Source organism: Strongylocentrotus purpuratus, unplaced genomic scaffold, assembly GCF_000002235.5.
Source record: "Strongylocentrotus purpuratus isolate Spur 01 unplaced genomic scaffold, Spur_5.0 spur5_scaffold_11, whole genome shotgun sequence".
In the NCBI taxonomy this organism is placed as follows: Eukaryota; Metazoa; Echinodermata; class Echinoidea; order Camarodonta; family Strongylocentrotidae; genus Strongylocentrotus; species Strongylocentrotus purpuratus.
The window spans coordinates 32,542,258-32,563,933 of NW_022145596.1; the positions used below are offsets into that span (position 1 = coordinate 32,542,258).

Consider the following 21,676-nt stretch of genomic DNA (forward strand, 5'->3'; position numbering starts at 1 on the left):
TAATTGAGATTTTGATAGTTAAAAAATCAATTAATCCCTCAAAACTTCAGAAAAACTACTAAAATAGTTTTATTCTAAAATAAAAAGAAGAAAAATATGCAATCTTACAACAATACTGTGAAATAGTTTGCAACGGTATTATTTAATTTACCCAATTTGTGTAATGGTATAATCCTATCTTAAAGTATTCACACGTGTGTACCGTGTATGCTAGCTAGACCTAGTGCTACCACCATGTACCAGTGCTTGTCGCGCCGCCGGTAACCCGGTACAGTGTTGTTACATGTAGACTACGTTATTCGTTAATGTCATGTCAACAGCTACAAGTACAGCATGTTTATGTTTTTGTTTATTAACCACTTCCAGTTAATACCAGGTCAACGGGTCAAATGATGACAATCAGCAACTCTTACCGCAAGTGACCATCATCTAGAAGCGCATTCTGTTTCTATCAAACTCAGTCGAAATGGGTTTGAGAGTTATTACAACTGACTTTGCATTTGGCAGACATGGTAGAATGTCTAATTTATATAAACAATGTAGGACTCTGTTTTGGAGAAGAGATGTGTGTACATCATCATCATCTATGAGTGCCCCAGTGAGGTATCCAGTGCAGAAGGATGGAAGGACTACTGTTCATGTCTTGAATTCATTAACAGCAGCACATGATAGAAAAAGTGCAAAGAAGGAGCCTCTCTTATTGATGAACAAAAATGTGGCAACATGGTAATGATCACTACTTTGAATCTCATTTTCAATTGTTAATTACTGTTTCGCTGAGCGAAAATTTTTTTTTTTTAAAGCAAGTTGAAAATCTTAGAGAAGATTTTTAGAGTTCAGATTGTTTGTTTTATAAGATGAGAAAAAAAGGTTCATTTTGTTAATTATATTATCAGGAAAGCTAGATATTCATTCTCTTTAGTTTCAGCCTCAATGAAGCATTTAGGTATTTTATAGAAGGTGAATTGGCAATTTAAATGTATACAATGTCTGTTGTATTTATGATCGATGTTTTTTATAGTAGGATCTGAATTGGCCTTTTCTTTGATTATTTGTTTTTGAAGGACACCTTACTTTCGGCTTCAATAACGAGCGAAGCCATTTTAGACACTTGTTCGTGTAATCTGTCGAGCGTCAAGTCACTGGAGATGAGCTCTCCAATTTTCCCAGTTTTCCTCGTTTTGTCCTGTTTTACAGTGACACCAGTGAGCCCAGTGTTTCGGCAGTAAATTGCTAAGTTCCGGCCAAAGAAATTGAATTTTGTGTCTGTGTTGTCTTCGACTCTTCATACTACTCTTCGTTTGAGGAAGCTAATAAAGACTTCATAATCCCATTTCGAGTTTGGAACTTTTGCAATTTGTTTCATGGTCAGCGAGCCAATTACCAACTGTTTATTTAATTAGCTACCAGTATGCCTGATGGCATCTTACATGTTGTTTCTTATTTTATCATAGAGTACATGTATGTACAGTTTAATGAGGCAGTGTATTTAACATTTTTTGTAATGACGTTTGACTTTAAGTTTTGTGATGATCGTTGATGACACTGACTAAATTGTTTGATTTCATTGTTTTCAGGTTTGCCTGTGGTCCTACAGTTTATGATTCTGCCCATATTGGGCATGCAAGGTAATTATATTTGTATTATTCCTTCCTAAAATCCACCGTATTTTCTGTTCCTCCCAGTTTGTAAGTTGCTTTTATAGCGGTTTCCACTAGTTTCTACCCTTTAACCTAGCTAGACTATTTGTTACATTTTTCTCCTGTTTTATGATATATTTTTTTTCTTATCTTTTTTGGGGGGGAAGACACTTCTTTAATCTGTGAACTATAACAACTGTAATTATATCAATTTATATCAATAATCCGTCCACAATATGAGAAACCATTTTTCTGTACTTTTGACTAATTGATGATAATGGTTGTGATTTATAATCTTATTTCCAGATTCTATCTTCCAAAACAAATTACAACTCCTGAATATTTGTTTGCCATCTCAATAGTAATATACAGCCTACAGGTAGACTCCTACATTATCTTGTATCATTTTTCCCCCATTTTTTGTTAATTGTAATGGCCAATATTGTTAGATAGGCAGATTGCAAAATTAGGGCTAAATTGAAATTATGATTTCTTGAAAGAGTTCTTGCAGTCTTGCAGAAGTCTGTTTTTAGTGTAAATTGCTTACAATTTCTTTCAAGACAATTGAAACTATATTGAATAATATTGAGAAAAAATATATATGCGGTGCTCATTGTAAATTACTCTGAAAAAGCCAGTTTGCATACACCAGTTCTAGTCATTTAAAGAAATTGGAAATGTGTCTTTGTACAGTACAGTATTTACGGTAGCCTATTTCTTGACAAAACAGGATATTTTACTCACTTTGCAGTTCCTACGTGAGATTTGATATCATCCGCCGTATCTTGGCAGAGTTCTTCCAGACGAGCGTTGTCATGGTGATGGGTATTACTGACATCGATGATAAGATCATAAGACGATCTCATGAACAGAATTTAAAGGACTTCAGAGAATTAGCCGGATTCTACGAAAGAGAATTTTATCAAGATATGCAACACCTCAATGCAAGTATTTTATGTTTTTCAAATGCATTTGTATAGTCTACATTGTATTTTGATGATTAGTTGGTTGAAAATAATATCTTTCCAACTGAGTATGATATGATAGTGAAGGGATGATAAGGCATACAGAACACTGGGTCACCTTTTGTAACCTTGGTTGTGGCGATGCCTTGTGTCTTCCATGCTTTCAAATGGAATATCATCACAATCCATACCATATTTGAGTTTGAAACACATGATATTTCAGGAAACTTTCATTTGCATACCGGTAATACTAGTACAGAAAATTATGGCTAGGCATAATTCCATCACTTTTTCCATTACGATATCTGTGACACATTTATAGACTTAGGAGCAAACTTTAACATATTAACTTTAAATAAATCTACTACTAGACTCTAATCAAAGTTTACTGATCTATTTGTATTGTTGTTTTTTGTTTTTTAATTCACCAATAATATTAATATTTCTTACAGGTCTTACCAGCTACTGTGTATACCCGGGTATCTGATCATATACCAGAGATTCTTACTTTCATTGATAGTATCATCAAAAATGGCTATGGATATTCTACAAGCAGTGGTATGGACTTCAACACTTTTTATCTTATTTTATTTTATCTTCAGATACACTGTAGATTCTTATATTCTACTAAAAACACGATTATAATATGAGGAAGATGCAAAAAGCTACTAAAATAATCATCTATTATATAAAAGGGAAGTATGTTAATCAACTTCAGTTCTTGAAATCATATTGTATATATATATAGTTTAATTCTGTTAAAACATATAAAGATTCAAATTGTATTTCCATTTCTTGTTGGTATTTTGTGTTGCAACATATGTATCATAAAATTATTCTCAGGTTCATTTTCTTAATGTTGCCATCAAGTCCTTTGAACCCAATATCAAATGTGTGACATGTAATTAGCCATACAGATTTCCTCACCTAGGTTTAGGGACATATCCTTCAAAGATTCTGAGGGTTGTTTGAAATTGACTGAGAGGTAATTGTAATAATGAAATGAAATGTTTTGATTCTGCAGGTAGTGTGTATTTCAATGTGGATGCGTTCACCCTAGAGAGATATGACAAACTAGCCAGTCAAGACTTAGACGTCCAGCATGATGAAGGCAAAGAGTTCATTGACCCAGAGAAGAGACATCCAAGGGACTTTGCTCTGTGGAAGGGGGTCAAACCAGGAGAACCATGGTGGGATGCACCATGGGGGAAAGGGAGACCAGGATGGCATATTGAATGCTCAGCTATGTCCAAGTGAGTATAGCCTATATGATAGGGGATAGTAGAGTGATAATTAACAGAATTAACAGAATTCATATTTGGGTTCTATGGATAAGCAGTTAAAAGATTTATAGAAAATGACAACTTTGTTCACTAAAGGGGGAAGAGGGAAGAGGGAATAATGTCCTAATGTAAATTATATTATGAGATTCTCTAATCTCTCATTTATTCCTTGCTATGACTGGCACATAAACATTTATGTCAATATTGTAATAACAATTCTTAAAAATTAAACTAAACTGGATGAAGTACCTGTACTTTAATGTCAGCTTCTGATATCACACATGTCCATCATGTTGCAATGCTCCCGGCACTCAAACACCATTACCCCGGTCATATTACTGACGGTCAGACATGTAGCGTTCTGGCATATTGGGTACCCATTAACACCTGGGTGGAGATTGGCAAATGTGGATTGATGTCTTGCTTTTAAAGGATGTTAGTACTAGGCTGGGATTTGAACCCTCAACCCTTGGATTGAGAGTCAAGTGAATGACCATGACACCTCCAATTTTATCATCAAGCAGCAAATACTGATACGCATATATATTTCTATCTTGTTCTCTGATAGGGCTATCTTTGGTGAGAGATTGGATATTCATACTGGTGGAAGAGATCTAGCCTTCCCTCATCACAACAATGAGATTGCGCAATGTGAAGCTTGCTTCAACTCAAATCAATGGGCTAATTACTTCCTGCATTCAGGTATAGTACATTGGATTTATACTTCTGATGGTGATGTCATAATGATGGTGATGCCATGATGATCCTGATGGCAATCATGGCATGACGATAATGCTTGTGGTAATGGTGATGATGATGGTGGTGGTGATGATGGTGATGACATGATGATGGTGGTGGTAGTGAAGGTGATGGTGGTGATGATGATGATAATGATGATAGTGATATTATAGTGATGATAAGCATGATGGTAAAGATAATGATAGTGATGTTGATGATGATGATGATGCAGATAGCAAGAGTAGATACTAAAATCAACCTTTCTTCTGCTTGAAGATTAAAACTATTATGACATTACAAGCTGTCATTCTTGAATTCAAAATCTCATTTTAACATTAGTATTATTTGTTCACACCTGATGTGTAGTGCTACCCCATGATATCTCACCTATTATGATCTGAATAACAATTCATTCCTAATTCTATGTAGTTCGATTTATCATTCTAAACATCTAGTGAGACAAATATGAAAATGTTGAGAGTATCATCTGCTCCCTATTGCATCAGAATTTGAGTCTCTACCACCTCATACATCGCAATGTTATATAAACAAGGCAATGGTCAAGCTTTATATTAATCTTCCTAATTTCATGCAGGTCATCTTTACAGGAAATATGATGCTGATAAGATGTCTAAGTCACTTCAGAATGTTGTTAGCATCCAGGACTTCTTGAAGACCTATACACCAAACCAGTTCAGATTTCTGTGTCTTATGTCCAAGTATGATCATGGTATGTATCAATAAGGCTCATTCAGATATGATGCGGCAAAACCACAGCTAAACTGCTGCTTTTTTGTTTAAATGGTGATGTAAAGTGTAATACAGAGCTGCCAACCATTCCGTTTTTGCTGGAATTACTCTGTTTTTTCCTCCAAATTACGGTATTACGTTTTTTCTTCATAAATTCTGTTTTTTTTTTTTACATACCGCACATCAAACAACTGCCCTAAAATGTTGATTTGATCACAAATTCAATAGAAAACTACGGTAAGTTTAAAACATACTTGAATACATACTTGAAGAGAAAAATATTATCAAAAGAATGAAATACCGGTACAGATAATACCAAAATTGGAAAAAAACTTTAAAAACCTGCTTGTATCGAGAGAAAAAAACAGCATAAGGAATGGACATTTCTGCATTGGAAGTGTGTCGCGCATGGTTGTAAGTTTTGTTTTAATGAATTCCTTTTTTTTGCCATCATGATTACTTTTTTTGGTCGCACAAGGTTGGCAGCTCTGGTAATATGCTTCACATTACTGAATCTTATAACACAGAGCTCAGTTAATATGCACAAGTCTTTTGTTGCATGCAGTTGTTATTTATTTCACACATTAAACAAAAACAGCAGCTTTTTTGTGGTAGTTTACTGTGTCATATCTGAGCAGCCCTTAGGTGTTTTGAAATTTGTCAATTAAAAAAGAATATATTGGAAATGACTCTATAACTGGTGATCTAGAGATAAGACGTCCTGTGACTTAGTCAGGCATACCCCTTTCTCATGTCATAGTTCAATGCAAAATTCTTCATTATTGCCCTGGGTGAATACCAATGTTCACTCTGTACTCTCCTACACCTCTCCCTTTCTCTATCTTTTTTAACAAAGATTTTAATTTTGATCAATGAATTTTTATGAAATGTCTACATGTTTGATTTTTGATTTATGTCATATTTTGTGTTATTTCAACTTTGAATTGCAATTGTATTATATCTATGTGAAATGGATCGTAATTCAGCCATTGGCTGCGATGATCTTTTTAATAAAAACCATTTCTATCTATCTATCTATCTATCTATCTAAAAAGATGATGACCAATATCATATTTAAAAAGATAATCATGTTTAGAGTGTTTAATTATGCATCATATTGACAACAAATATGCAATTTAAATCCATACTTTTCTGTTTTTGCATTTGATTTCAGATTTAGAGTATGGACCAGACACGATGCAGCAAGCTGTGGTGCTACATAGACAGATGTCAGCTTTCCTCAATGATGCTGATGCTTATGTCAAAGGTCAAATATGCTGTAAACCATTCAATGAAGCAGAACTCATGCAAAGGTATTATATGCTATGTTCACATGAGATCATGAAAGTTAGAAACTTTAAGTTTGTAAAACCTCAAACTTATAAACAAGAATCCATAATGACCAGGGTTTACACGGGGCCGAAACGAGTATTCAAAGTTTAAACTCAAAGCTGGGAAAGCATTAATTTTAACTACAATCTGGCATAGCAGCAAAGGTGTTTGCATCTGCATGGCACATAACTTGGAGTGAGGACCCCTACTAGCTGCTTTTAGCTATCATGCTAAACGTAATATCCTTCATGATTTATAACTTCTAGTTAACTTAAAATTTCAAGTATGTCCACATGGTCCCTAACTACAAGACAACTCTGAAGTTTAAAACCACAACCTTACCTTAAAGTTGATGAACTTTCATGTAAACCTATCTATTAATTCCTACCATTTCATTTGAAACTTAATCTAGTACATGCATGTACAATTACTTTTTGAAGAAACAAAAAGACAGTTTGATTTCACTAGCGTTACAGGGAATAAATATTTAATGACTCTTTGATATTTATAGGTATGTTTTCATTTCATTTCATGATTTGTCTATCTTTCTGATGTGATGTGATGTAGGTTAGAGACGACTCAAGAGGAAGTCATTGAGGCACTAGCTGATGATTGGAGGACTAATTATTGGTTTGATCAATCGTAACTCTTTATAAGACGCTCTTGTTTGATATAATAATTTGTTCATCTTTCTGGTGTGATGTGATGTAGGTTAGAGACGACTCGAGAGGAGGTCATTGAGGCACTAGCTGATGATTTTGATACAAAGAGGGCACTAGACTGCATCATGAAGCTGGCTCATACATGTAACTCTAATTTCAGCCAAGTGTCAGAGGTACATGTAAGCTCAGTATCATACATCATTCCAGTTGGATTATTTTCATTTGTTTTCATGTTATGTGCAAGGAAAACTATTGTATTAGAAGGGAAATATTAAAGGAATGGAGGAGGCATATGCTCATACAGCCCTATACAAGACGGTTATTGAATTGGATTAAATTTTACTCTAAAATAGTTGCAATCATGTCATACCACTTTTAAGACATGATTCTTTGAGACATAAGAAGATGTCTTTGTTTGATTGATGTTAATCTTTATGTTCATGTTAATTATATATTTTGTTTTAAATGTTGCTGAGAGAGTAATTGAGCGGTATGCTAATGGTGTTTGATTATTTTGAATGTTAGGATACATCTGGTCGCAGCCCTGGAGCAGTAGCAGCTGTAGCTACGTATATCAACCAAGTCTTATCTAACTTAGGATTACACATGTCTACAAGATCAGTAAGTATCTATCTGTAGATTAGATTAAAGCAGTCTGTTTCTCCAATTATTAATGCATTGTGAACCATATTCTCCCCAATTTTGTTAGTTTTGTTATGAACAATATTATACACAAAATTCTTATTTTTTCCTGCAAAACAGCTTGCAGATTTTTATCATGTGAAATCATGGAAAATGGAAAGCCATATAGCTGCCAAAATAAGAAATGGTGGGAGAGATGATTTATACATGTATCTGTAAAGCACTTAGAGACAATCATAAATGTATTCCAAAATATCAATATTATTAGATGCAGAACAAAAATAAAACTATTGTTGGAGCTATTTTATTGGTGTTAGTATCCAGGTTTATTGAGTAAGAGATATGATATGATGTACGTCTAACTTCAGTATGAATTATTCTGAAATATATTGCTATGTTCATTATAAACCAGTATGAACTAGACATTTTAACTTGTATGTAACAATGCTTTTAAGTAGTATGTTACTATGTTTATTGTATTCCAGAGTACCCAGTTCGACCAGTCATCACAAGCAATGACCGTTGCTCTAGACACATTGGTCAACTTCAGACAGGATGTCCGTCGATGGGCTCTTACTGACCAAGAGGATCATGGGATATCTAGTGTTAGTCAGAGCAGCCATGGTGAGTTTTGATAACAGTGTGGTCTTCAACATAATGTTTCTTCAACATAACTACCGGTAGTCTTTTAATACTATTCACCACTTTTATTCCTGAAGATGCTTTTTTAGTAAGGCAGGAACTACCAAAGATTATTATGTTTAGAACTGTGTGGAAAGAAACTTGTCAAGTTTGTATGAGAATACTCAAGTTTGTGGTCATACCCAACTACAGGTGGTCATTAGATTTCCCATGGATGACAAGGATGATGTGCATTAACATAGAATTTTTTTCTATCATCAAAAACATTTTCATATGAGATTCAGTTTCATCTAGAAATCTGTATTTGATTCAAAATTAATTTTGATGTATATCAGAACATGGGTAGTAATATAGAAGGTACAATATGTTTCTTTAAGAATCAATAATACAGCTATCACTTAGACATGTTGTGGTAATGTTACATTTCCTGTGGGCACCAACATATGTTCCATGCTATTTTATCAAAGAATTGGGATTAGCAACAGGGTTGCGATTTGGTTTTTAATAAAGTGTAGGGTTAGGGATATACCTGTATATGGTATCGAGTTGAAGTCAGAATGCTGATTAGTGTTAGAAATTGAATGAGGCAAAATTTTGACTAGACCTTGTTTCATACGAGTTATGTAATAAATATAACCTGCCTCCTTCTCACATTCTTACAGGAGATTCAGATGATGTGAGACAGAGGAGGAGAAAGCTGATGAAAGAGAGAGCTCCATTACTCAATGCCTGTGATCATGTTAGAGATACACTCACTCAGAATGGCATACAGATCAAGGTAATACATAACGATCATTCTCGTTCCTCTAGAGGCAAGTTCAAATATGTCGGGGTAAATCACAGCGTTTGTTTCTGTATGAACTGAATGGCATGTGGGGATGAAAAGTAGCTACAAGCGAGAAAGGTTCTATGCGTATATACTTATCTGGGTGTTGCAAGATACAAAACTGTAAACCTTGAACTTTCAAATACCGGTAGTAAACTCTTTTAGCAGCTCCTAGAAGCAATCCCAGGATGATGATATGCTGTGTGTCAGCAGTGTGGGGTGCGACGGTGTAGTAAATAAAAGCATAGTGAAGTATGCTTTAAATATCCACACAGGCACTGTAAATAATAGCATATGTGAACATGCCTTTAAAGATAGAGTTAAGTTCTGATTATGCGATTGCATTGTGGAAGAAATGGTGTGGAATCGATCAGAAAGGTTGATCATCTAGCATATAAGTATTTATGTGTATTGCAAATTTCTGGAATCATCAAAATGATAAGAAATTTGGCCAAGTCTTGGTAAAGTAACAAGCATTGTACAAAGAAAGATGTATATAGACTACACGAAAACGAGGCGTAAAAATCCTACCCCGGATTTTTACGATGTTACATGCCATATTTAGAATATGAAGGCATTTGAAGAGCCATGCTTTTCAGGGAGCATGTTTTATATGATGTTCTTCCACACTTGAATAATAACAATGATAACGCTCACAAATTATTTTTCACCTCTTCCCAGAACTCAACCTTCTCAGAACTCAACCTTCTCTTTAACATGTCATGACATATATTATTAATGTGCTTTTTTATTAATAGGATTTTCTTGTGTCTTTCGTTATCAGTCCACATGGTATGTTCAGATACATTGTATTTGTGCATAGGTAAAACAATAAATATTCTTGTTGTAAATTCAAAATTGTAATATCATCACTGCTAGAAGAAACAATTCCATGGGAGTCTTCACTGAAACTAATAGAATGCCTCATTACATTCAGTTTATCAAAATCATTAGGTCAAATAATGTGATATCATGAGATATTCCCAATTGTCTGTGTGTAATTGTGATGTGACTTTGTCCATTGGTAAATGTAGATATGACAGCTTATAATATCTATTTATAATATCTCTATGACGTGTGGGACCAAAAGTTGATCTCTTCTTTTTTCTTCATAGGATCGAGGAGCTACAGCCACGTGGGAGTTTGTTGAGAAGCAGAAACCAGTGAAAACAGAGGTATGATTTGCATTGGGACAATATTAAAGGGATAGTTGAGTTCTGTTTTCAGACCGCAAATGCCTTCAAAGTGCATGGTTGTTGCTCTTATTCTTATCTATGACAGTTCTAATGCCCTTTTAGAACCTAAAATTGCTATGATGGTAATTTTAGACCCCAAAATGTGTGAAATTTAGCCAATACGATCATACCAATTCAGCTCCACTTTCAAAAAAATATGGTGACCGTTAATTAATTATTTAATTAAAAATAACAATACAATAAAAATGCCCACAAAAAAGCCAACATCGGCATTGGCTGAAATACGACGTAAAAGGTGCTATTTCGTATTTTCAACGTTTTTTTTCAAATCATCTAATATTTGTGGTGGTACACAAGTACAGTGTATTAAAAATTGTTATATTTATGGATATTTCAGCCGTCTCTGAACCGATTTTGATCAAACAAAGATGATTTTGTCATTTGAATTGTATGTTCTTTCAAATTTGACAATCAGTTTTTTATTATCTCACAAAAAAAATTATTTTGTGTAGCGCCCTCTGCAACAGAACTCAACTATAATAAAAATAATAATACATTATATTTCTATAGCGCTTATTACAATGTTTCTAAGCGCTTTATATTAGGGCTAATTTGATCACTGTGAATCGAAAGTTATGGAGCCAAAGCACAAAATGTGGAATGATATTCGTGAAAGGGTTAAACACATGCATACATTTTATTGGAAATGTAAACGTTATTTCTTTGGGGAAATAATCATTAATGCCATTTCAAAATAGTCCATGTACAAGATACTTGGAATAAATTGTTTGATGTGAATATATCTTCACATGATCTGGACGTTTGATCATGGAGAATATAAGAGCCCCCATGTAGTTATAACAAGCAAAATCAAGATCAGAGTTTAACCATCTCAGATGATTTACATATTCTTTATTCTTTGGGCTTCAACAGTTGAAAGAACCGAACATCCTTTCTCCTCATACAATCGTTTATCCACTCAGTTTATATCTTATTAGTCCCTCTTTTTGCCCTCTTGGTCTCTTTTCTCACTCAATTTCCTAATCAGTATCAATTTCTCCCCGTTTCCTTCTTTTTCTGCTTGCTTTCTCTTAAATACCTCAAGTTTATACTCTCTATATCCACTATTTTTTCTTCTTCTTTAAAATTGTTATGTTGAAACTTCTTTATAATCTTGTTCTTCTCTCTCTCTCTTTTTTTCTTTTCCTTTTGCAGGACGAGACCGACAGATGACAAGAATGAATGGACGAGGGCAACAAACTTTGTTGATTGCAACATGTATTATTATCACAGCAAGCGAGCAAGCACATATAAAGATCTTATTTACATGAAATCTACTAAATACATTGCAACTTTAGTTACGTCTTTGGACTTATAAATTAATTACAAAATTAACTTTCTGATGGAATTGCAATATTTCTTTTGTACAGTATATCCCTTTAACAACACAAATCTTGGTTTGTCTGCAGGGACAGAATTAATCTGTCTTCGACCTACAGTGTACATGTAATACTGAAATAGCTAGAATTGTTCATCACATTACAACACATACATGTATAACTATATCAAGACTCAAGAGAATGGACAACATCATTACAAGAGATCAGGAGGTTCTATATTAAAGGAGTTAAGAAAGATTCAAGTTTTGAACAAAAATAGCACAGATCATAGTGGAATGTAATTCACAGGATTGGTTTTGTTACTAGTTTGATAAATTTTCAATATACATGTATTTAAAACTTAAAATTATTCTGCTTTATTCCTTATCTTAGCAAGACTGATATGATTCAATTTATTTACTTTTTAATTCAAATTAGGGATGAAAAGATTTAAAACTACTTTGCAAACAATATACATGTACATTTCTATTGTTTAGCAATTTAAATAACAGCTTAAGGCATTTATTTAAGTACAGTGGTGTAATTAACTGAGCTATGTTGAGAAGTATTGCAAATGAGTATTGCTAAAAACCAATGCCACGTATGGAGTACAATTACTGTTTCTCCTGTCTAATATCGTTCTAATAAATTGAGCCTGACTTATATACAGGTATACACAAATAAAAACATATTTTCAACAAGTTAACAATGCAGACATTACCATTGAACACTTGGACAAAGCAGTTACACATTTTGCAGAAGTTGAAAAGACAACCAACTCAAACTTGTCTGAGATGTTAGAATTAGACATTCCATCAAATAAGTCTTGAATGCATCATCCTTTATTTGTTGCCTGCATACAGATAGAATTGCTTATATTTCATATGTATTTGAATGAATAACCACAAAAAGGCACAACGATTAATACAAGATGGATCATAGAATTAAAACAAAATGAAAGACCGCAGAAATTAATATTTGCCAAATGAAATGTGTTTACAGATTCTAATCATCAAATCCCTAATATTTGAATGCATTTTGCTTTCAATTTCATAAATAAATTTTTAGGTATTTTTACACTGATGAATTTCATAAAAGCGTTTTATATATTATGTACCGTACTTGCAATGAATGTGATAAAGCACACCGTTACTTCAAATGTCTGTGAATAAAGAGTCATCTTTATCAGGTGATATGGTAGTAAAAAATTCTTTAAAAAAATAGATCCCAACTGTCACATCAATAACTGCATTACTTGAGATAAGGAATCCGTATTAACTTCAAATCAGTTCCTTGCTTCATGTCTAAGAATAAAGTAGATATATTTTCATTGTATTGATTTTGTGAAACTCATCATAATACAGCCTGAACATGAGCAGCAAGAACAATGTAAAATAAATTGTTTCAAACAAATGATAATCATACTGTGTCATAGAAACTGTATCTGTGAGAGAACGAATAAAGGAGATTGAAGAGAGATTTTGAGTGAGAATTATGGGGTTTCGGAGAGAGCATTTACTGGTTTAGTGCTAGGGTCCAAGAGAGAGTGTGTGTGTATGGATGTGAGGGAGAGAGAGTGAGCAGGAGAGCGGGAGAGCAAGAGAACATGAGAGAGAGAGAGAGAGAATCTGAGAGATGGCCCGTAAAAGAGAGTGAATTTGAATGAATAAGGATAAAATGGAGTTTCTGGGAGGGAAGGGAGATGGTTTCTAAGAGAGAAAAATAATGTTAAGAAGATATAACGTGAAATGTACACAATGCCAACAGGGGATGCTTACAGAAGCATGTATCGGTTTGAAAAGAAGGTTGAATTCTGGTCAAGTTTTTTTCTTTCATCCCTTTTTTTTTTAATGTGAACTTTCTTATTCCTTTCATATTGGTTTGGAGGAATATCAAATCAGAAATGTCCTCTGAAAAGGATTGCTTGTTGAATGCCCTAATATTTGAAAAACGATGAAAAATAGCTGAAAATTTGGACCACAATTTTCATGCCCTATGTGTGTTGTCCAATTTACCTGTGCAGTGCAAGTGATTTTAAACCAGATGGTATATTTATTTATTTTCATTTGGATCATTTAAAAAAAATCACAGAATACAAAAACTCTTACATACTCCATAATCACCTTTCCCAATAGACCAGTTTACCAACATATTCAAATTTTATGCACACTTTTTAAGCAGAGGTTGTTCTGGATTTCATGTAACCTTGCCTGAGGCTTGCCCAACATAGCAAAAAGTAATATATGCAGACTAGCTTCTGAGTATTGTAGGTAATTCATTAATAACAGATTAATGGAATATCTTGCCACTAGGTCCCCAGGAAAGAAACATCATAAATTTGGATATGTTACTAAACTGGTCTCTTGCTTCCAGAGTTTCTTTCACTATAATCACATGAACAGTACTCAACTTGATCATGAAGGTTGAGAATCAACTCATAAACTCATCAAGATTAGTTTCCTGTAATAAAAACTAATGTTGGTTAAAACACGAGGCCCAATTCCCACAAAAAGAACACACTGGTCATCACTGAATGTTTAGATGTAGATGTTTTGTCTAGCCATCAAGGTAGAAACGATCATCCCATGCAGGTTTACCAGCTTTATAACCAGACCACTTTGCACTCCTGGGTCGAGACCGGCCGGTACTAGACGAAGTGAAGGTATCACCACTGAAGTCTGTACCCAGACTGGACATGCTGGATGCCCTGTTCATTCCACCGGTGCTGTAGGCTTTACCTGCATGAAGCAAAGATATGACAATACATGTAGATAGGATGGTAATATGAATGCTTCTTCAAGAAATTACAATATTATCATATATAATTCTCTTCAGACTGGAAATACTGATTTTCCTATCACATGCTTTGCTTTCAACATTTTCTTGCTTTTTCTGAATATGCATGCTAATTTTCTTGTATAATACAAAATTCATAAAGCCAAAGAAGCACTATTAGCTCACCCCCACCCCCTGTAAACTGTGTCAATTTATCACAAATTATATGAACAAATCTTGAGACTGTTTTAACATATTTGTGGCTTACACCCAGTAAATAAGATCGTTTGATCGATCTGTAAATGAAAACAAGTTAGAAAAAATCTTGGAACCAGCTGGATTTGTACCTGCCATCTACTAATTACAGATTGTAAGCCACAAATATGTTTAAACATTTGAAATTTCTCCCAGGAAGCGTTACATTTATATAAAACAAATCTTGAGATGTTAGTCGTTACCTGATCGTTTAGCACTGGTTGGTCTTGATCTAGGTCCTCCAGGGGTCTTGGAGACCTGTGTAGCATACTGCATCTGCTGATGATAATCCTTCATCAGGGCATTTTTCTCCACCTCTGGGTTGGCCCGCGCTGCCTCGATACGCTTCAAGATTTGCTATAAAGAAAACAAAAACAAATCAATGATTACATGATTGAGAAAATATTACAGTTATGGGAAGGGTTCTATCTCTGTATTTATTTCTAGTTGACTGGAAGATTAAAATCATATATGACAACAGCACTGCTATCAGTGTGAATGAAATAGAACACAATTTGTTACATAAAAGAGTAAAATCCAATTGAAAAAAATGCTATATCAGAGCAAATACTGTATAAGAAATAATGATATATCATGTAGCAAGCTCTTTCCTTGATTGACGGTACAATCATATATTACAATGAACAAATACCACGTACTCTGAAAATGTATTAAATTAGTTAGTCTGCTTCCACAGACACTATGGTCTTCTAATCAGTATTTTCAATGACTTTGTGGAATTTGAGAATGCAATTTTGAGCTTGAACTCAAAGGCAGAGCAAAAATATTGCTGAAAAAGTCCCAACGTTATTTTCAAAAGGAATCAGCTATAGCTCTTTTAATGCTTGGCACATATTGGTGAGTAAAAGCAAATTTACATGTTCAGTATGACCATGCCATGGCTCAACACAGAATCTTGCCTCATTTATATAGTTAGCCTACCAACAAAGCCATTTTATGAAACTACATTTATTTCACTTGGTGTCTTATCCCATATGTGTAAATGTGTTGAATAAGTCCTGCACTGAATTCTGAATACCTAAGAAATAATGGAATTTTTAATTTTTAACTAAAAACTAAACCTTTGTATTAATTCTACTTTGGTCTTTACAGTACATCATGCCAACTTTTAAAAGAAGAGTGCTTGTGTGTTACTTTTGGGTCAGTGAAAAGAAGAGCAAGGAGAGATAGGTTTAATAGGTTTTGGAAAGAGATAGGTTTAATGTGTTTATATATCAGATGAAATCAGGCGTGAAGGTAATTATCAGCTTATGCCATTAAACACACTACATGTACCAGTAATTGGATTCTAAACCCCTCATTTGCTTGCAGCAGGGTCTCTCGTCATAAACTACACGTCCATTTAGATGTTTTGTTCGACTGGTAACCATGGTTACCATAATGCCTAGATGACAGTCCAGTTTGATGTAGGCCTAATGGAGTGCAACCTTTCATCAATCACATTGGTTTAATAGGCAGCTTTGTATTCAATATTCACTGCATAGTCTATGGGCTCATTCAAGTCAACATGCATCTGTATCTCATTATGTACTGTACACCATTTGCAATGGACCTTTAATAGCAGCATAGCTTTTTATTTGAACTTAAAGCACCTTGTTTACGTAATGTTGGCAGGTTGAATGCAACCAAAATGTTGTTAGTACACCTTTGTTGTACAATATTATTATGTAAACTATTACTTATATAACTACAATAAAATGTGTAAGGCCTACATACATGTAGATGTATATAGCCATTTGAATAAAATTACATAATAGTTGATAGAATATGAATGGGTTTTTTCTTGATATAAAATTAAGATTGGTTACAAAAGAAAAATACATAAGAGTAATTTTTTTTTAAATATATTGAATCTACACAACAGAATGATGGATGAGTGAGTAAAATTACATTAACAGATTATCATTCCCCATCATCCTAAACTATATAAACTTCCCAGCTTATACACTGTACAAGTTCCATTGATTTTTTTTCTCCTATCAACTAATTACTAAACCTATCAGAGAAACAATCTGAGCTACCGGTACTTATCCTGGGGCAAATTGAAAGGCTTAATGATTCATGCATGCATGCAGTATGACTTGATCGATTGTTATAACCAGACATGTGAAGAGTGTTACCTAGCAACAGCACTCTTTCAGACTGAGCACATAAATTTAACCTTGATTGTGCCTACCAGGTACACTTCACTGGATATGTCATGAACCATCCTCTCCCTTTTTGTCAATCTCCTCTTGTTCTACTGCATTTATCAGTATCGGGTGTTAATTATTAACAAAGTGCACCATACATCTACAATGTACATGTTCATCAACTGATGTCCATAAGCTCTAGCTATGACACAAACTAGTGCTGTATTCAAACGTTTAACCGTCCGGTATCCGACCGCCCATGGCGGATTCCGTTTTCAATTGGACGGTTTCGTTTTCTCGTTTAAAAAAAAAAAAAAAAAAAAAATATATATTTTTTTTTTTTTTTTTTTTTTTTAAGTTTCGATTTATGCCCCTCCACCTGGCACTATGCCTGGCAATGTCTCCCAGCTCAGTAATCGGTGTGATGACTTACCACTTGGAAACTAGAACAACACTTCAATTTGTCTGTCATCTTGGTTTGAAAGAAATCTTTGTAATAGATCTCAATATATTTTCATCCCAGTTTAACACATGGTGTACCACAAGGTTCTATCCTAGGTCCTCTACTGTTTTTAATTTACTTTAATGATCTTACACATTATTCTAAAACGACATTGTATTATTTGTGACTAGTTCACAAGCACAAATCGGCGCCTTCAGTTAAATCACCTTCCTGTTTTTTCACACGGCAAAAAAAAAACCGTCCGACAGGCGGTTAAACGGAATTAGAGATATCCGTGATGTTACAGCACTAACACAAACATACATGTACATGTACGGTACATGTATCTAACATCACTCTTCTTGACAGAGGTAACTACGGTACATGTCAAAGGTAAAAAAGCCTGAGGTAAAAATGTCAGAGGTAAATATGTAGTGTCAGAGGTATTGATAATTTGTTTTTTCCTTATCCTATTAATCAATTAATCTAATAAGCCTAATCCTATACATGTACATGAATGTACATGAATGTACACTGTAGGTTTCCGATACCAATCTGATAACCGTATGCTTTGTCTATAACCCAGTCAAAACAGACTGTCAAAACAAAATTTGATAACTTAAAAAAAGTATATTTGCAAGTTTAGGTCATGAAATGAACGAAAATTTCAATCCTGTCACTTCATATCATTGTTTCCAGTGAACTACTCGAAAGTGATCAACAGAGGGTACAAAGTTCAGGGTACGGAAATATAATTGTAGGACAGTTCTCACATTTGTTTCTATCACTTTTAGAAAGGTAAACTGGCTTCAGGAGTCCCAAACTATTGAGTTTGAGTCTCAACGCCTTGAGATTTCCATCATTCAGTACAAACATAAGAGTATCATGGAGAGTGAATCCTGCACCTTGTACCAGTACATGTACTGTACAGTATATCAGAGTCAACTTTGTAATTATCTACATTAGTCTAGACCCATATCAACGTGAATAGTGCTGTGATTGTCAAGATGGGCTCATAAGCTGATGCTTCAAGCCTCAACAACTAAGTAAACCAAGTAAAAGTAACGATTTCAATATAAAAACATAAATAAATCTTAACTTTTAATTTATCTCATCTTTTTTCCCTCAAAGCTTAATCTCATTCTCCAAATCACACGCCTTACTGCTTTTACCTATTAAGTACAAGTTAAACAGCTAAGCTTGTACCTTTTTTGTGTGAGCATTGTTTAAGGAACACAAGTTGTCCATAACTTCTGAATACATTGTACACGTCCCCTAAACAATGCTCACACAAGAAAGATACAAGCTGTTTTACTCGTACTTATCGGTAGGTTTACTAATATCCTGATAATTCACTATGGTGTTTTCTTCTTGTTTGTTTTTTTATTTTTTCCCTCTCTCTCCCTATAATTTCTTGACAACAAAAACAAGCATTTGAAGCAGTTGATTTGCAAAGAGGAAACTTCATTAAACGTTCAAAAAGTGCATATTTTGAACCAAAAAAAAATGACCATGTAAATCTTTGTTTGACTCTTAAATTAATTTATAACCCCTACCCTACATGTATGATCTTGTATGGAATATGAAAACTATGAAATTAACAATATTTGTGACATATCACAATGAAAACAAAAAGCCTAGACTAGATAATCAAAGTGAACTGACTATGATCTTAACCTACATGTACATTGTATTAACCCAAATCTAATCAGATTGTCATCCTATGGTTAAAAGTTTGAAGTTCAAATCTCAGGTGGTTCTTGAGATATCGCGATAACGAGAAAGCGGGATGGACAGACAAACAAACTGAATACATAATGAGGCATAAACATGAAATTATGAAAATGTCTTTTGGAAGGCATAAGCATTGAATATCTAGAGAACTTTCTAAACCTACATGAATATGTCAAATAAAAATAAAGTAACCTACAGAAGGACTCTATTAATATCATGTACTTTACTTTAAATTTACTTTAATACACAATGTTGTAGGTCTAAGCCTATTCATCGATCCAGGATTCTTCCATGGTTACTGCTATTTATGGAGGGAGGAGGTTGTGTGCTACAGAGACGCCAAATTCAAAGATCGGCAATGCGTGACATTTTCAGACCCTCAAAATGCATGATGTCACGCCTAATGCATGACACCTTGTAACTCTGGTGCTAACATGAGACAACAGACAACACCTAGCCGGCTCATACAGAAGGATTGAATTTTTTGACCAGTGACTATCAAGTCTATTCTTAAAATTGGAAAGAAATGATAAGCTATACAAACCATGTTTTCAATCTCAATTCTGCGTTGTTCTCTCTGTCTTTTCACTGCTGAATGACTGACTGGTTTCTCTGGGGCATTGGTGGTATGCTTTGCACTGCTTGGTCTAGTGCCTCGGCCTGATCTAGAAGGCTCAGAAGACCTCCCAATGATCTTCTCCAGGAGTCTACTATTATCTTTATCAATACGTTTCACTTCATCATTACTAAATGACATGTTCATTCTCTGGTGAGGCATTGGGGCAGACTGTGGTCGACTTTTCCTCTTCCCAGAGATTGGTCTCTTTAAATTCTTGTGAAGTGCAGACAAGTCGGACTCCTTCGGCGTTTCATCCAATTCTAGCACTGCTCGTAGCAGCATGCTCAGTTCTTTTGCTTCTGTTTCTCGTAGACGAGGATCCTCATTATATTGAGAGTAGCCAGGAGTTTTTGTCACCTTTCGACTCTCTCTGGTCTTTGATGATTTGGGTCTGCCTTTGGCACGTCTTTCATTGGAATCTCTGTAACTGTCTATGTCGTCTTCTTCAAAGTGTACACTTCGCATTCGCTCTGTTTCCCGATCCATTGCTTGTTCATCATATTCTAGCTTGGGAATAGGTGAACTCCGCGGACTTTGCAAGGGCGATACATCTGTCACACTGTCATTGTCTCTGTGACTTTGACTCGACTCTGAAGTAAAACTAGAGCTTGATCTTGAGCTTTCAGTGGATGAATTGGAACTTGAACTATGTGATCTTCTTCTACTGACAGAGGTTTTTGGACGAGATTTCGGACCAGTTTTAGATGTGGCCTTCCCATTACGACCATCTCCTCCTCTCTCATGTCGTTTTTCTTTGAGGGCATCAATTTCATCGTTAAAACGAAACGTGTCACTACCATTTTTTGCCTTCTGTCGTTCTTTATCACTATCATCAAAATCATCAGAGTAGTAATCCGCTTCATTACCATCATCGTGAGTTGGAGTTGCTGTTGGAATTCGGACGCTTACACTGCTACGGCTGCTAGCTGCACTACGCACCGACTCTCTATCATTGTCCCCGTCGTATCCCCGTGCACTGCCGCTCCGCTTACCGCTCTGAGGTCGGTTAGGTTTTGGATCCGCAGCGTTGGACCTCGAACTACGCTTCGTTGATGGACCTTCGTCGAAAAAGTCGAAATCTATCGGATCTGAGCTACCGTGCTGGTCCATTCTGTGTTCATCGGTTGAGTTAAAATAGTCTAAATATGCTTCAAATTTAACCCATCAGTGTCCGAACTTTCATATATTCTTCAGCACCAGCTTGAATATGTGTTGTAGCAACTGTGACGTCAGAAGCGTCGAATTACTCACATTCTTACCAACAGATGGCGCTCAACTAAATGGCAAAACGTCTACTCAAAGCACAGCTCTAAAAATTGTGAGAGATCAAGAGAGCGAAAGGGTCACACAATTTTCAATTTTTATGGAAGGCGGGGGGGGGGGGGTCGGAGGGTCCATCTGTCTATGGTTGTGTATGTGTGTATCTATGTTGTCACTATTTTTACGGCTTATGTAAGTTACACAGGGTAGGAGGGCTTAGGATCAAGACAGACCAATTCCTCATTAATTCCCGCTTAGATCCAGTTTGGATATAATGAGCTGCTTCTCAAATTTTATTCGAATGGAAGCGAATATATGTTCTTCATTCTTATTTTTTTACACGTCGGGTTTATCGATTCGCCTGGATTTTCTCTTAATCCTTG

At 34.9% G+C, this 21,676-nt stretch overlaps 2 protein-coding genes across 2 annotated transcripts; one reads left to right on the forward strand and one right to left on the reverse strand.

The window, feature by feature from the left end:
• Positions 1–197: 197 nt before the first annotated feature.
• On the forward strand, positions 198–13,474 carry LOC592274 (probable cysteine--tRNA ligase, mitochondrial). Its single transcript, XM_030981199.1, has 14 exons — positions 198–726; positions 1,578–1,628; positions 2,392–2,584; positions 3,058–3,163; positions 3,630–3,858; positions 4,457–4,590; positions 5,222–5,356; positions 6,551–6,689; positions 7,420–7,543; positions 7,896–7,991; positions 8,498–8,636; positions 9,317–9,432; positions 10,596–10,655; positions 11,892–13,474. The coding sequence occupies exons 1-14, from the start codon at positions 467–469 to the stop codon at positions 11,907–11,909; spliced, it is 1,800 nt and encodes a 599-aa protein (XP_030837059.1). The 5' UTR covers positions 198–466; the 3' UTR covers positions 11,910–13,474.
• A 1,041-nt stretch (positions 13,475–14,515) lies between these two features.
• On the reverse strand, positions 14,516–21,274 carry LOC592251 (cilia- and flagella-associated protein 97). Its single transcript, XM_791784.4, has 3 exons — positions 19,959–21,274; positions 15,289–15,442; positions 14,516–14,793 (listed from the first exon to the last, which is right to left on the reverse strand). The coding sequence occupies exons 1-3, from the start codon at positions 21,141–21,143 to the stop codon at positions 14,612–14,614; spliced, it is 1,521 nt and encodes a 506-aa protein (XP_796877.2). The 5' UTR covers positions 21,144–21,274; the 3' UTR covers positions 14,516–14,611.
• Positions 21,275–21,676: the final 402 nt, after the last annotated feature.